Raw genomic sequence first — 17,448 nt, 5'->3', positions numbered from 1 at the left:
GAGAATGGCAGGTAGGTTCTGCAAAGTTGACAGACTCTTAAAATACCCAACCCTCTATTTTTAGATTGCTAGAATGTACATTACATCCAGAATTGCGGAACTGACAGTTATATGAATGTAGAGAAGTTACAAAGAAGATATATAAGACATGCGACCTTGCATATGAGGGAAAAAATGCTAGTTTTTCTATATCAGGACAATGGGCAGATGTACAGGACTGACATGTAAGAAAGGCCGCAGAAAACAAGTGGCTCACAAATGAGCACGGCAGGAGATCGCCTGCTCTGATACCACGTTTAACACACATGGCAGCAACAGAATATCAAAGATAAACAAGAGAGTACTTTTATTATTAACAAATGATATATATTTATAGTACATGGTGTGACCCTTGGATTCATATTCCAAGTGGTCTCTTGGACTCCTTTTGGTTGTTCAGCTTCCACACCAACCCTTAGAGGATTAGGTGTCCAACAAAAATGTTAAAATTTTTATTATATTTTAAGTTGTATAGAAAATATTAAAACTGATCTAAAAAAGTAACCATTAAATAGTCAAATAGGGTTATTCTATATGGTTGGGAAGAACGAATGGTTCAATTCTCACAAATGATATGCCAAACTTTAATGTAATAAATGAATATGTATATTCCAACACTTTATATGTGGAAAAAAGTACCCATTAATAATGAAAAATCTAGTTATTGAATTGTATTTGATATAAAACACACGCACACAATTTTTATCTATTAAGCAATTTCTTGATGTGCAAACATCTTCTAGAGTGCAAAATCTAAGAGATTTGATCACTCTTGATACTTGGTAGAGTTGGAGTTAAGATGAATATATGCCAATAGTTGTAAAAATAGTTAATCCTTGTGAACAACTACATACAAACTAATTCATGGAATGATGGAAATATATATATAATTATATAGGTTTGTAATAATGTAGAAACATAATTTTTTTGTGTATGAGTTCATGGAAAATAATTTATAAAATGAGGAAGATATCTATATATTACAAAAGACATAATTATGAAGGCATGAATGACCAATTTTTATAAGAGTTGTATGGGCTTATTTTGGAAAAGAAGATTATCTTTTAGTGTGAATGCCTTGGTAAAATAGTTAAATTCCAAGCTAGGTTTAAGAAATATGGTTCAATCGTTGGTCATATTGTTACTCTTAGGATAATTATAGAGGAATGCTTTAATAATAAAACTAATCTCTTTTTTTTTTGTTGAATTTAGAAAAAAAATTGAAACCATTCCTAGAACAAAGCTAAGGAAGAGACTAGAAAAGATAATGGTTTATGTTGAGTTGAGTGTTGTTCTATCAAGGCGATGCGAGAATATTATTTATAATCTTAGGACCACAGAGGGTTGGTTAGAAAACTGTATGCAATATTAGATTCAAGCAAGGGTGTCCCATTTCCCCTACCATTTTTGGAATATACATTGATAAGTTAGAAGGGTGTTTGGAAGATGCAGGTTACGTTGGCCCCATGTTCACTAGTATGGTCATAAATATTATCCTTTATGTTGACAATATTGTTCTTTTGGCAAGGAAACGTTATGATCTTGGCAATTATCTCAAAATCCTCCAAGATTTTTGCTCCAAGATGGATATCACTAGATATGCCTATAAATACTAACAAAACTAAATAATTAAATCCAAAAATATCACCTATGATACTTTCATTTATGAAAACAACTCCTTGGAGGAAATTCCTTCATACAAATATTTGGGATTGACATCCATCATAAGCTGAATCTAAACTATAACATTGAGAAAATGATAGATGGAAGTTGGGAAGCTTACTATGGGTTTGAAAATAATTGTAAGTTAGTAGATCTTTGGATTTGGGAGAAAAATAAACTCTTCTTTGAAATTATTTTCAATCCTATTATTTTATATGGATGTGAGGTTTGGTGTTATAGTATATCTAGAGAATCATGGAGGAAGATTGAAGAAATCCAAAATCAGTTTATAACCTGCAATCTCAAGATTAAAGGAAATACTACTTACGTTATCCTCCTAATTGAAGCAAGTATTTCCCCCATTGAAAACATGGCTATGACTATATATATTATATGTAAGAAGAATACATACATCATGGATTCCAAGAGATTTCCTAAAATTTCTTCTAACTCTAGCCAAAACTTGCATCTTCAACTCAAGCAAGGGTGTCATAAGGATGCCCAGTATTGGCTAGACCATCAGGGAATAAAGTAGAAGATTATTTTGTAGAATTCATATAATATTAAAAATATTATTAGTTCAAAATTTAAGGAGAAATTGTGGGGAAACAAGGAGTTAGAGGGAAAAAAGAAACTAAGATAATATAAGGAGGTGATCAACCTCATTCTAAAAAACCAAATTTATCTACCTATCTTAGACTAGTGTTAAGAAGAAAAGGGGAATTTCCAAGATTAGAACTAATCCTCATGATCTTCATGGTGAAATTGGACATTGTTCAATTCTGAAAACACCATGAGATAAAGGAGTTTGTCACCTAGTATGTGATCCTAAGAGTGTTGAAGACTATATTTTAGATTGTCCATCTTCTCACCCATTCTCTTTCTGCACAACCAAACATGGATAGATAATTCGACATGGAAGACTACATGGAATTTAGATCAGAATGTGCAGAGGAAGAGTTACTATATTTTCTCTGACGACTGCAACGGAAGGAACTTGGATGACATGTGGGTGAACACGTACATGTGCTCCAGTTCTTTTGCTTAGTGTTAAGAAACCAAAATTATATCTCTATCTTGAGTAGTGTCAAGAAGAAAATGAGCATTGCCAAGATTAGAACTAATTCTCATGAGCTTCATAGTGAAACTTGGTGTTAGTCAATTCTCAATACACCATGGGATGAAAGAATTTGTCACTTGTGCCTTCCTAGGAGGGTTGAGGATGAAAAACACTTTCTCTTATATTGTCCATCTTATACTCACATTTGAGCCAATTTTCAAAATATTTGTCAAACTACCAACCTTCTTCACCTTTTAACTCAGCAAAAGTATGGTGATCTAGGAGCGTTTCTCTCATCTCTTTATGATCATAGAGATAAAAGGTTAAAGAATTATAATTAATCTCTTATCTTCTTAAGGTTTCATAGAGCATATAAATCTCAGAGGAGGTTAATAGCCATTATCATCATCATAATCATAAGTGAAGCGTAACTTCTTGATGTAACTTCTTTTAAAAACTCTAAATTATATATACTAAAAATGATCCATAAAAAGCACATGACTTATGTGAATCATATATATTAAAAAATAGTTTTCTTTAGTGCGACTTTTTGGACTCTAGTAATTTGGTGGAAGATTTGAGGTGAAATATTTATTTGTGTTATTTAAACTAGTTTTTTTGACTCTATATATGAATTCATTACCCTGAAAAACCTCTAAGGTACTTGGATTGTGTAGGGTTAACCCATCAAATTTGTGATTTCAATAAATTCATCTAGGATTTTAGAAAAATTAGACCTAAAAAACCCACGCCAAAAACTTCCAAAAAAATCCCACTAAAAATGAGTTGTATTAAAAATAATTAATATAATTTATTTGCAAAAAAAAAAACTTATATTTTAAATAATAAACTTATATTTTATATATATTAATATAAAACTTCTATTTTAAATAATAAACTTTTATTTTATATATATTAATATAAAATTTCAAAATTAAATTTTAAAAGTGGGAAATACACAATCAAATTTTAAAAATAACACTATCTACTCTCAAAAATGTAAAAGTGAATTTACCAATATTTAACTCCAAAATTGAATTTTTGAAACTTGAGATTAATATTTTGGAACTAAAACTATATTCTGCATTTTAAAAATTTAATGAACTACAAGTTCTCTTTTTCATATTATTATTTATTTCAATTGCTTTAAGAAAACATATTTTATTTTAGTGTTGTAACGTCAGGAAAATCAATATTTGTTAGTTGAACTAAATAATTATTTAAAAAAAAATATAATTTAACAAAAATTTAAAAAAACTCGTACTTTAACACACATGGAGAGATAAAAAAAATGATTGAACAAAAAGATTTACACGGAGAGGCGCATCGTATACAACTGCGCCCTAATACGGCGGAGCCAGCTGGCCATCGACTAACAGACGTCTTCAGCCCTAGTCATATGGCGGAGCCTGCTCGGCCGCGGCTGGAAAGACGTTCTCCGTTGCATGTGGTGCTTAGAGGGGCGTCTGAAAGCAGTGAGGGCTCTTCTCACCCATTCTCTTTCTGCACTGCCAAACGTGGCCAGAGAATTCGGCATTGAAGACTTCCTGGTATTTTGCTGAGAATGTGCAGAGGAAGAGGTATTACACTTTCTATGAAAACTGCAACGGAAGGAACCTGGATGACTTGTGGGTGAACACATACATGCTCTCCCGCTCTTCTGTGGATTGGCAGAATGAGAGTGCAGAGAAGAAATGCCTTTCTGAGTGGGGCCACCATTCGGTGCCGCGGAAGATCGAGCCTGCGAACTTTTGATAGACGACATTATAAGAGATAAACTGAGTTGAAGTGCTTTCGTTAGACTGGAGACTACCTGAAGGGTACCCATTTATAAGCTTCTTGCGCCTCTAATTTAGTGCGTCATTAACGATTATTGCTTTGACTGACAATTAACTGTTCACCGCCCTTTTTCTTTGAATTGATATGACGTCCCCACTGGAAACCGGTTCTCTCGACCTTGGGAAGTTTCGGTGTCGCATGAATAAGCCGAAACGTACCTGTGGACCTCTCAGCTGTTCTTGAAAAACAGAAAATGGGGCGCGAATGGCGGCAGCAAAATGTCTTCAAAATGTTGAAACGACGAGCATACCTACAAAACCGTGGAACAAACGAGTGGCATTGGTGGACAAGTATTTCAACCAAGAGCCATCATTGGAATTCTCGCCAATATTTCCACGGGATTGCGGAAAGATGTATGAGTACGCTTTCCAACAGGTGGCTCGAGCAAATCATTATGGGTGTCGCAAATGGCATCTTTTTCAAACGAAAGAGAGTTCCCCCTTCCATTAATAATCTAAAGCAATTACAGGGTTGTCAAAAATACTGGCTAATTGCTTCCTGCTACAGACTTTGAAAAAAGAGTTCCTAGGAATGGAAGCTTCCAATCGTTCTAGAGGCCTGTATGTATTCAAAAGAGAGTTCGATTCTCCTTGGCTTGCCTCCCATCATAGCTGAAACGTGTATGTGTGCAAAAGCCGGTTCGATTCTCCTTGGTTTGCTTCCAATCATACCAGACACGCGTATGTATGCAACAGCGAAATTGAATAATCCATAGTTAATATTTGCTGAAAAGAATTCAACCATGTATCCAAAAATTTCAACCATGTACCGACCAAGAGGAAGCAGTTCCGGGTAGTACATAGATCATTGATTGTGCCCATTTTTATCAAGCTGATTTGTTTTCCAATGTACATAGATCGTTGATCGTGCCACAGTTGGAAAACATAAATGGTCTTATACTTTCGTAATAATTTTTTATACTTTTGTAATCCTTGGATTTCTTTGGAATTTTACAGTGCTCCATTCAGAGCGAAGAAGTGAGACAATCTGACCACATTTTTGCTGACTTACGCACAAGAAAAATATTCACCTAAATGCTATTTTTTAAACTTGGTATAAGAAAAATATTCACCTAAATGCTATTTTTTAAACTTGGTATAATTTGTATTATTAGGTGTTCAGTGAATAGCAATGCTGTTGAAGTGTGTGAATGCATTGATATATATATTTACGCGGGCTGGATTAATTAGTGAACTTTAGAAGAATGTTATTTTGAAATCGAAGAGAGCGTACCAGTAGAGATATGATAACAAATGGCATTTTATTTGAGAGAATGGCAATACATTCATGTAAATCAAAGGAGTAAAAGTTTAAATTCTGTTTGAAGTTTATATTTATATATATATACACACTGAATGTTTTTCCTGTTTCTTGCATTTTTTTTTGCTGGTTAATATAGTATTTTGGTCAGGTAACTTATATTTCCTTGATTTGTACCGTATGGATGGTTAATGACTTTGTACCAGTTTCTTGATTTTCTTCGGGGAATTGTGGTTTGTTGCATATAAAGGAGGTCAATTCCTGGTTTTTCTTGGGCCTTGCAGGGCCGCACTGGGTTGACAGGCGTGGTTTGAAGGAAAATGCTATTTTTTGTTCATTTGGGGTAAGGATCGTCTTTGTAAAAAATGCCAGTGCCATGGTGAGGGCGGCGTTTGGGAGGCGTCTTGTTTCTGGATAATTGTCGTCCTCCGGTAGCTGGTTCTGTACAATTCAGTGACTAGTGTGGCGGGAAATGTGATGGCAATGCTAACAGCGCTTCCTTAAGCTCGGTTTGGTGGGAGGGAGGGCAATAATTCATTGCAACATGCAGGGCAGCACATGGCAGAATTGGGTGTGATTGGACAGTGACAGATGTGTCCTAATCCTTGACAGGGCAGTGTAACCTCTCGGTGCAGCGAGGGATGGGGAGAGAGGAGGCCCTTGCATTGACAACCATGGTGGATGGAAGCGGGAGTAAACCGGTGGGCAAGGTGGGCAAGGCTCGGGGTGAAGGTTCTAGAGCGCCAGAGGGCAGGGTGGCAAACTTCACGGTGGTCGAAAAGGTGGTTAGAGTTGAGGGTAGCTGAATCAGCGTGGCAATGGCGACGGCACGAAGACACACCACACTAGTAGCAGTTTGTGGACTCGTGGCTCTCAGAGAGTTGGTGGGCGCGAGAGGGCTCAGGAAACTGCAAACGATGATTTTTGCGGCGCCCCAAACCCACAGGGATTGCATCACTGCTACTTGGAAAACTGTCGAGACCTAATCCAAACCTTGGTGAACCAGGTAGATGCGGTAGAACGAGTTAATCAGGAAAAAAAGAATGAGATGATGGATACACTAGAACACATGCATTATTTCCAGTGCTAGGTCAAAGAGAGAGTGGTGGTAGTCTGGCGGGGACAAAACCATCTAGCAGAGAAAGTGGAACAACTAGAGACTTGGATGGCACACTTTGAAGGGCACGTTCAGTGCACCTTCCATCCTCCGCCTCCTCTAGGAACTGCTCTAGACAACCCAACTTCAGTCACCTTAGACGACTAGTATGTCCTCTGGGTTTCTTTATGTTTTGTTTGTCTATTGGAGCCTATGGCCCTTTCGTTTGTAGACACTCGAACTCACATCTTTTTTGTATTTTTGTCACCTTCTGCAGATCATGGTCAACAAACATAGTTGGGGTGAGACCACATGCTTTTTGAAGTCTGGATGTATATCTTTTTTTTTAATAAATAAAATGTTGACTTTAAAAAAAAAAAATTATTAATAATCGAATTTTTTTTTTAATAGTTAATTAAATTTTAATTTAAATAAGTGAATATTTTTAAAATTATTAACGATCATATATTTCGATATTTTGAAAATGATATATATTTTTTTTAACATATCAATAATACTTATTTATTAAAGTGTATTTTGACCGTCTTCATTAAAATTATATATAAACCATTATCATACTTTTGAAAATATATTTATGTCCACTTAATCCATCTATAACTTCAATTATTTAGCAGTTAAAAAAAGGTTTTTAAGAAAGACCATGGTTTTTAAGACTAGTTGAGTGCTATAAAAATCAACGTATTAAATTTTCTAATTATCCAACTCATAGAGAACAAGATGGGCTGAAGGACAACAAGTTTGAGCGGGAATTGATTAAATGCTTACAATACTTCCTTTTAGATCTAAGTTTCAAAATATGGTCACCATGGTTTCACCTTTTGATTGCTACTACAAAATTTATTACTTTGTATTGTATATATTTTTTAAGAGAGTCCTTTGCTCGCTAAATGTTTGTGCTGGAGTGCATATGCTATTGTTGTCCTTCAAAACACCCAAACGTTGAAAGAAACAAACAATAACTAAGTGCTTGTGTAGCATATCAATAAGTAGGACATGAACCGATCTTTGACAAGCCTTAATCCAGTTGCATATTATATACATGAGTAGCCATATAAATCTTTGTCATACAGTCCAATAGAGAATGATATCTTAATTTGTTCAGAGAATGATGATGGTTCTTATGAACTTTATGTTATTCCAAAGGATAGTCATGGCAGGAGGGATACAATACAAGAGGTAAAAAATGGATTAGGAGGATCTGTTGTCTTTGTGGCTCGCAATAGATTTGTTGTTCTTGACAAGAATCACAATCAAGTCACTATCAAGAATTTTAAAAATGAGGTGAGGAAAAAGCCCAATCTTCCAGTCACAGCAAATGCACTTTTCTATGCAGGGACATGCAACTTGCTTTATAAATCAAAATATAGTATTTTTGTTTGATATGCAACAGAGGACAGTTTTAAGAGAAATTCAAACCACTAATGTCAGGTATGTAGTTTGGTCAAATGACATGCAAACTGTTTCCTTCCTGAGTAAGAATACAATCATTATTTTAAGCACAAAAGTTGTCAAAGAGAGAGTTCCATAGGAGAGTAGAGAGCCATCTTAGGCATGCTAGCAAAATAAATGTGAGCAATTAAAATTAAGAACTAGAAATTCAAACATAAGTGAGATAGGTTAAATGCAAAAAGGAAAGGGAGAAGAGTGAGAAATGCCAGACCTATACTTATATGAGTACAGGAGCTAATGATGTGAGAGCCCGCTGAGGCGTGTGAAAGATGTGAGGATGGTAACCTTGATGCAAAAGAAAACTATGTACCTCCAATCTGGATGTTAGAAATTTTCCTTGAACTAGTGTTTGGGTTGCTCTTGTCAATGCCTCTGCAAGGAATGCATTTTTAAACCAGGGCCCAATGCTTCTCTATGGGAAGCCAACCGGGGATGAATGATGTGATGAGGGCCCTCCAACCACTTTGTAATTACCTTGCTACATAAAGCCCAAAATTATAATAAGCACTACTCATCGCCGAGAAAAACATTTCTCAGATTTTGTTTACCCTCATGATGACATTGAACCAAGAATATAAGTCTATATCTTGACATGATTTCTAGTAGTTCAGTAATCAACCTTGTAATTTACTGGAGGGATTGAATACATGTATATATTAATGTAAAATGAGCTTGCAGCTTCCTTTCACAAACTAAGACAGAAATAAAGTGAACAAAGTTTATAATTCTCTTTCCAATATACCAGTAAAGAGAAAGATCCAAAGTTTAAATATGAAAAAAAGAAACGACAACTAGTTCAAGGATCAAACATAACTCCATTTTTATTAAGCACCCACGTAAATGGTGTATGTTATAATTTGACATTGTTTTGGCTTCAGAATATGTGAACATAAAACCAAAATCTTTTCAAATACTCATAGATGCAAAAATATAGGAAGTATTCGATCTCAGCTGAATCGCCCCATCTATCCTCCTGGGGACAAGTTTAGTTCCAAACCACGGTTTGAACAAACATGAGTATGCCATGCTAATGTGAGTTTATCTATATTTTATCATTACAGTCTAGTCTAGGTGATGTGTAATGTCTCAAGAGGGGAAGTAAGCTTTAGGAAATTTTAGATATTTTTTCTTCATGAAAATTGTGAAGAAACAACACCTAAATATTTCTTAATAGTTACACAATGTTACAATCTAGGATATAGGATATGTTACAATATATGTATAACTATATGCAAAAGCCACTAAATATAATAGTCCACTAGCTTTGTCTGCGCGTACTTGTCGTATAGATCAATGAGTACCTCACCCTTATTAGGTATAAGAGTCACTTATCTAGGGCATCTCTGATCTTGTGGTACATAACTAGCATAAAAGTAGAGCCATTTTACATAAAAATACGTAAGGGCGATTAAAATGATGCAATGAAGGATCATTCCCTTCAACATCAAAAGGGTCGGTTCTTCCACCACAGAAATAAACATATCAGCAAGGATCAACAGGGTATTAGTTCCATGCCCAAGTTACACTGTAGGATATATATATCTATATCTATATATATATATATATAAAAAGCAGAAGCTCTACCTTCATAGGCAAAACACTAAATAAGGATTTTCTTAAAATAAGATGATTTCTCACACAGATTCAAAGTTTTCATGAAGGGCCAACAATGCATCTAGTTTTATCTTAAAAGAACGATACTTTAACCATAGTTTACTAGAAAAATAAATTAGCCATAGTTGTTTACCATCACTGACCTGAAATCCATCGTGAATTCCACGATAACAAAAATTATAATTCCAGGAATCTATATCCAACGCTAACTAAATTGAACGTGAAACTCTAGAGCTACATGGAGCTACATGACAACACTTATCAAGCTTAAAAATTACACGTGTAATGCATGCAAATTATATCTGTGTAGGTGTTGAATCTTTATTTATTATTATTATTTTTTAAATGAACTAATCTTATAATATGAAATAACATAGAAACCAAGAAAATAAAAGAATACTTGGCACACTCCATGCATTTTTGTTAAATATTTGTTATTGGCCTCAACCCTAGCATTGCAATTTGTGCCAACCGTACTAGGAAGGTGATCGTTATGGGAGTTGCATATGGAAAATACTATGAAAATGTTATGTGAATAGGTAAGTGTTGAGGTTTATATATAAAATTCCAAGTAGCTTGATGCATGTTGCCTCATGTCACATAAAAATCTGCTTCTTAAATGCCTTGTGCACATAAAGTACTAGCTGCTTGCGCATCCTATCAAATGTCCCTCATGTTTCATCAAATGCGCTTTATGTTCTATCATTGCCTGAGGTGTTTTGTAGAGGTCACTGCTGGGAGAAGTTATAATTGAGAAGGGATTGTAAATGGTCTCAATTTCGCTAATTGAACAACAAGGATGCTGGAACAAGCTTCCAGAATAGGTTTTCCTCTATGACTGGGTAAAACTTATGGTGATTTTGAGAAAAGAGAGCAAGTTGGGGGTAGAAGCAAGCACACATGCAGTGAAGACAGGATGGCTACCTAAGAATGAATGACTTACATGATCCTTCATTCATGGCATAGAGTGAGATGTCTATGTGCCCACCATAACTTATGTATGTTTCAATCAAGGCCTCCTTGCCTCTCTATTCAAGGCCCATGTATAGCCTTTGATTCATGTTGTTATGTAATTACATCTATAATATAATAGCAACATTCCTAGTCGCCCATCCATACATCCAGAAATAAAAGCGCAAGGATTTCCCCATTGTTGCATCTCCTACCTTTGCCCTAACCCTTTGCTTCACATATGGTATGTAATTCTAGAACTTACTTATAAATACAAGGGTATGTAATAAATATGGGCTTATGGTCAACGTGCAACAACCTTGTACAATGAGAAAAATGCAATGGTTTTATGGTGCATTGGTATGCTTCCATTGAAACAAAGAAAAGAGGCTATTTAATGGTGATGGGAAGAGTTGTGATCCAGTGTCGATAAAAGCAGTTTCCAACCAGTGCCAACCAAAAGCGCAGGCGCTCCTACTGACATAAAAAGATCTCCCTATTTCTTCACCAGTCTTCCTGCCCTTTTCTTTGTAATTAAACAAGGCTACTAATCATGCTATGCTTTGGTGGTAAGTTAGTCAATTCTCCATCAATTTCTATGGAGTAATTGGTTTTTATTTTTGTTGTATATTGTTTTGCAAGTCGGAGCAACGACAATAAATTCAAAATATTTTTTTTCAAAATATTCAAATGTGCAACTTAACTTTACATATGAGAATCACCTGTTGTTCCATTCTCTTCTAGTGTCACAGTCACATTAGTCATTATAGTTGCATTAGTCATTAGTTATTTATCAGTTACCAGTGATGGAACCGGGACTCGATATCAATCTTCACAGGCTCATCAAGATTGAATCGATTACAACATGATCAACTACTATATACGCCAACATGATTAGGTACTATATACACCGTCACTTATGCTTGGTGTAGGTGCCTACATACACTCTGACTAGAGACCATACATCCATTTTCATGGTGTTGTACATGAAAGTTGAAGGGAAAATGAAGAAAATGAGAGAAAATGGGCTATAAAGTATGTATTCTGTAAATTAACATTTAATGTTGCTTAAGTAATGCTAGCATTACTTGACTTCACAAATACCTCACAATAATGACTATGTGTGCTTTACCTTATGTTAAGATTTTTAAAGCTAATGCACTTGTTTGGACTCAGTAAGAGGCCAAATAACAACTCCATTTTTGTAATTGGTAGAATAAAACTGTTGACATAATTTATTTGGTTTCAGGAAAATTGTTTTAATAAATTTCAACTAGCTACTTTTTAATATAGAAAAAACTTTGGGTAAAAGGACAAGGGCTTTGTCGGTTTCAATCTCTAACTAATACATAGTCAAAATATGATTACTATAGTCTCTGCAACCCCGAAGTGGCATATAGATTTTACTTGTAGACTCAACAACTTATGTGATGTGGTAAAATACAAGACAAGAATCTACTCTACTCTTCAGCAGAAACCAAAATTGATTTATGAAAACAATAAGAATAAAAGGAAGAATTTCAACCACACATAGAACAATATTTTCTACAGAAAGAAACTGCTCAAAACCCTGAATATATATATTGCATTAACAAGAAGATATGAGAAGAAAATACAATGCTTGTTCAACCTGAAAAGTTCTTGCACAAGTACAATCTATCTCTCTGCTTCACAAACCAGCTCAAGCCAACACTTAACCAATTCTGCTCCCTGCCAAGCCCTTACTTCCTTGCACAATTCCTAAGATAATTAACCCATATTTTATTGGGAAATTATCTCTCCATAATTGCGCAATCCATCATAGTCCCTCAACTAATTGCATGCACCATCTGTACAACTCGGAAAATTATACAACTAATAGTACACTATCCCTGAACTCTAATATCAACTAATTCTTCCTCTGAGATGACATGCACGAGTTATTTATGAGTGAATCTCCAATTAACTTGAGGAGCAGTGTTAACTGGAGGAGCAGTGAAGTTGCACTAGTGCCCATCCCCACTATTAGATCTCCTACTAGTTCCCCCAACAATTTGAACTAGTTTAATTGATCATAACTCAGTTAGACTGAGTTAATTAATTACAACTCGAAAGAAATCACCTTGGGCCCCTAAAATTTAGGGATCGCTCTAGATGACTCTATATAGACTTCCAACTCAAATTTCCTAAGACAACTAAGTCCAATTAACTTAGTTAACTATTACAAGTTGCTATGAGAATATAATTTCAATTTAATTCCTAATTTAATTCAAGGACAAATTAAATTAGGATTTCTTGTTGCTATTTTTAACACTCCCTCTCAATAAGAAAGGGATTATCTGGTACATCAATCTGGCCTCTATGAAACTTGAATTTGCATCTTGATAAATCCTTTTTCAAAATATCTGCATCCTACTCCTCTATCGGAATGTACTCCAACAACGTAATTCTCCTCTACACACAATCTCGAAGATGATGATATCGGATATCAATATGCTTGGACCAATCATCAAAAAACTAGATTCTCAGAGAGTTTGATACAACTTTGATTATCACAGTAAATCATAGTTGGATCCATCTGCTTACCAAATAAACCAATAAGAATCTTCCCCATCCAGATAGCCTCACAAGTTGCTTAACTAGCAACCATGTACTTTGCTTCTATTGAACTGAGTGCAACTGATCTCTATTTCCTGTTGTACCAAGAAATAACTACTAACCTAATACTAAATATCCCACCTGATGTTCTCTTCCTGTAGGATGAACTCCCTGCCCAATATACATCTGTGAATCCTTGAAGCTTCACTCCATTTTTTTGTTTGCACCAAAGATCATACTGAGTAGTTCCTCTGAAGTATATCAACACATGTTTGGTTTCCTTCCAATACATATTGGTCGGTTTAACCATTTCTTGACTAAGCTAGTTAGCAACATAACACATGTTCAGTCATGTGTTCAACAAATACATGAGTGAACCCACAAGCTACTTGTAAATAGTAGCCTCCATTACTTCACTAGAAGTAACATCCTGCTTCCTCCAGTTACCAGCTAGAGGAGTCTCCATGGGTTTACTGCTTTCCATGTGGAACTTCTTGAGTATCTTGTTGGCATAATTTCCCTGAGAGACAAACAGTTCCTCATCACCTTGCCATACTTCCATCCCTTGAAAGTAGTGCATGAGCACCAAGTCCTTCATTTCGAACTCTCTTGTAAGATCCTCTTTCCAAGACTTGATCAACTTATCATCACATGTAATAATCAAATCGTCGACATATAAAACAGTAATCAACAATTTACCTTCAAGCACAATATGGTAAAGGTTTGCATCTGCTTCACTTTTGGTCAAGCCCAACCTGGTGAAATAGCTGTCGATCCCGGTGTACCAGGCACATGGTGCTTGTTTTAGTCCATACAATGCTTTCTTGAGTCTTCACACACGTGACTCTCTTATAAAGGTCTCAAATCCTTCAGGCTGCTCAATAGACACCTCTTCTTCAATCCTGTCATTGAGGAATGTGTTCTTTACATCCATATGATGTATCTTCCATCCCATCTGCGCTGACAGTGCTAGAATGGATATGATTGATGAGTACCTTGCTACAGGAGAAAAAGTCTCATCGTAATCAATCCCCTCCACCTAAGAAAACCCTCTAGCCACAAAACTATCCTTGTGTTTCTCAACACTACCATATGCTACTTTCTTTACCTTGTAAAGCCATCTGGAACTCACCATTGACTTGTCTTCTAGTCTTGGGACCGCATCGCAAACATTGTTCATGAAAAAGGAGTCATACTCTTCAACTATGGAATCAACCCAAACTAGTTTCTGCACTGCTTCCTTAAAGGAGGATGGCTCAATCTCTACACATCTGTTCATTAGAGCCATGTAGCCAATGTACCTCTCTAGTGACCTCCTCTGCTTACGTTGTGATGTGGGTGCTCCCACATTCTCTCTATAATCATGCAATAACCTGTCAGCCTCTCTGGTGCACTTTCCGATGCAGGAGCATTCAGCACCCTTAGTCAAAGGGAGGAATCCAAAGCAGAGCGAAGAGGAAGACATGGACCAGGGGAGAAAAACAGGGAAAGATCTGTTTTAAAACAGATTTAATGATGGAATGGATAAAGTCTCGAGGAGACTTATCAATGTAATCTGCCATGTGTTATATGCATGTATGCGTATGAGAGCTTTATAGTTTGAATGTTTCCCTGTGTAGGTTTGTTCAACCATCGATTCCTGTATGATCGATGGCGACCCTATGATATCAAATTATCATTATATATATGCATGTCGCATTCGTATATGGTAGAGAACTATGTTTTAACATAGAAATCCATCGACGGCGAGCAGGATTAAGTTAAGGAGGGAAAACTTACTAGAGTGCCTGGAACCGTTGGATCTGAAAGATCAACGGTCCAAATCCTTTATCGCATCGGTGGAGGCCTTAGGGTGTTATCGAAACCCAACCATCATCGCAGAGTGATCAGCGATAAAGTGATGGATCCTGGACCGTCGGATTGGAAGCCCAGATTGACGGCCCAGATGCGATCGGTGATCCGAAGGGCCGATACGCCAATGGCGATATCGCCGATAAACTAATCAGCAATCGGGTAGTCAGAGTCTGGAGGAGATCAGAGATCGAGGGTTGGAGTGGCACTGCGTAATGTCACGAAGGAGCGGACCCGCCGATAGTTCTGAATGTGGGTGCATATAATTTGGAGTCCAGTTATGTATTCCGGAGCGGGGTTTCATGGTTTTCCCATGTATTTTGTAATCTGTGTTGCCTGAAGGGTTAAGGCTTGAATGCCTATGTTTAATGTTCCCAATGGATATAAAAGCCCCGATAATGGTGTCGGTCCCATGTAAGTCCACGGTTTAAAGTCTTAAAGCCTTGTGAATGATTTCGATAAGGCTTGTAGGCCATAACCCATAGGCCTCAGGATCAATTTCTTCAAGAAAAAGGGATTTTGGTTACCCCCAAAATCTCATTCCCATCATTTGGTATCCGAGCAGACAAAGATTCTGTGTGCAAAGAAAGATTAAAGAATTTCTTAAGAGAAAGAAGGAGTAGGAGGTACAATGGTTTGAAGTGTGGTCTTAGTGTCGCACAGAGAATGACAACAAAAGGTGAGAAGATTGCAGCAATACCCTAAAAGCAAGGAGTGCTCAAGAGAAGCTGAGAACAACTTCCAACTACGGCTGGGTAGAAGTTGTTGAGGCAGCTCCACAATTGCAATTGTGGGTAGAGTTTAGAGATAACAATTCCAGCAAAAGAAGTGTTGGGTAGAATTGTTAGTCAGCAAGAGGTTCGAGGAGAGAACCATAGATATTTCCAAAAGACCAAGTCTAGAGGAGAGCTTGGTGAGGTAAGTGGCAATAGGGAGGACTTGCTATTGCAGAGGTTTGGTTGCTGCTCACAGAAGACCATGAAGGCGGTTCCACTAAAGAAATGTAGTGGGTAGAATTGCTAAGAACAAGGAGAAGCATATGACCAGGAGGTCATAAATTTTTTTGCCTCGGGAGTCTGATACAGGAGCATCCAACACCCTTAGTGAAATGGAGGAATCCAAAGCGGAGTGAAGCGGAAGTCGTGGACTAGGGGAGCAAAACAGGGAAAAATATGTTTTAAAACATATTTAAAGATGGAATGGATAAAGTCTTGAGGAGACTTATCAATGTAATCTACCATGTGTTATATACATGTATGCGTATGAGAGCTTTATGGTTTGAATGTTTCCATGTGCAGGTTTGGTCAACCATCGATTCCTGTAGGATCGATGGTGACCCTATGATATCAAATTACCATTATATGTATGCATATTGCATTCTTATATGGTAGAGAACTATGTTTTAACACAGAAATCCATCGACGGCGAGTAAGATTAAGTTAAGGAGGGAAAACTTACTAGAATGTTGTGGAGTCCTTAGAGTGTTATTGAAACCCAACCATCATCGCAGAGTGATCAACGATAAAGTGATGGATCCTAGACTGTCGGATCAAAAGCCCAGATTGAGAGCCCAGATGCGATCAACAATCGCATATCGGAGAGGCCAAAGGACTTGGACAGTGGATCAGTGAAGGGTCGATACTCTGATGGCGATATCACTGATAAACTAATTAGAGATCAGGTAGTCGGAGTCTGGAGGATATTGGATATCAAAGGTTGGAGTGGCGTTGTGGAATGGTGTGAAGGAGCAGACCCACCGATAGTTTTAAATGTGGGTGCATAGAATTTGGAGTCCGTTTATGTATTTCGGAGTGGGTTTTCATGGTTTTCCCGTGTATTTTGTAATATGTGTTTCCCGTAGGGTTAAGGCTTGAACTCCTATGTGTAATTCTCCTGATGGATATCGAAGCCACGATAATGGTGTTGGTCCCATGTAAGTCCACGGTTTAAAGGCTTAAAGCCTTGTGAATGCTTCCGATAAGGCTTTTGGGCCATAACCCACAGGCCTCAGAATCAATTTCTTCAAGGA

General features: G+C 36.7%; 1 protein-coding gene across 1 annotated transcript; it reads right to left on the bottom strand.

Annotated features, from left to right (window-relative positions):
• Positions 1–4,133: 4,133 nt before the first annotated feature.
• Positions 4,134–4,526, bottom strand: LOC149193861 (uncharacterized). Its single transcript, XM_089407463.1, has one exon. The coding sequence runs from the start codon at positions 4,524–4,526 to the stop codon at positions 4,134–4,136; it is 393 nt and encodes a 130-aa protein (XP_089263589.1).
• Positions 4,527–17,448: the final 12,922 nt, after the last annotated feature.

This window comes from Pinus tabuliformis, chromosome 2_2, assembly GCF_031772625.1.
Source record: "Pinus tabuliformis cultivar Carrire ecotype Pingquan chromosome 2_2, CPIR1, whole genome shotgun sequence".
In the NCBI taxonomy this organism is placed as follows: Eukaryota; Viridiplantae; Streptophyta; class Pinopsida; order Pinales; family Pinaceae; genus Pinus; species Pinus tabuliformis.
This window is presented reverse-complemented; position numbering and strand designations above follow the sequence as displayed.

Bases quoted from the DNA above. Each gene is read 5' to 3' on its own strand.
- LOC149193861 (XM_089407463.1), bottom strand. From the start codon at position 4,526: ATGTCGTCTATCAAAAGTTCGCAGGCTCGATCTTCCGCGGCACCGAAT.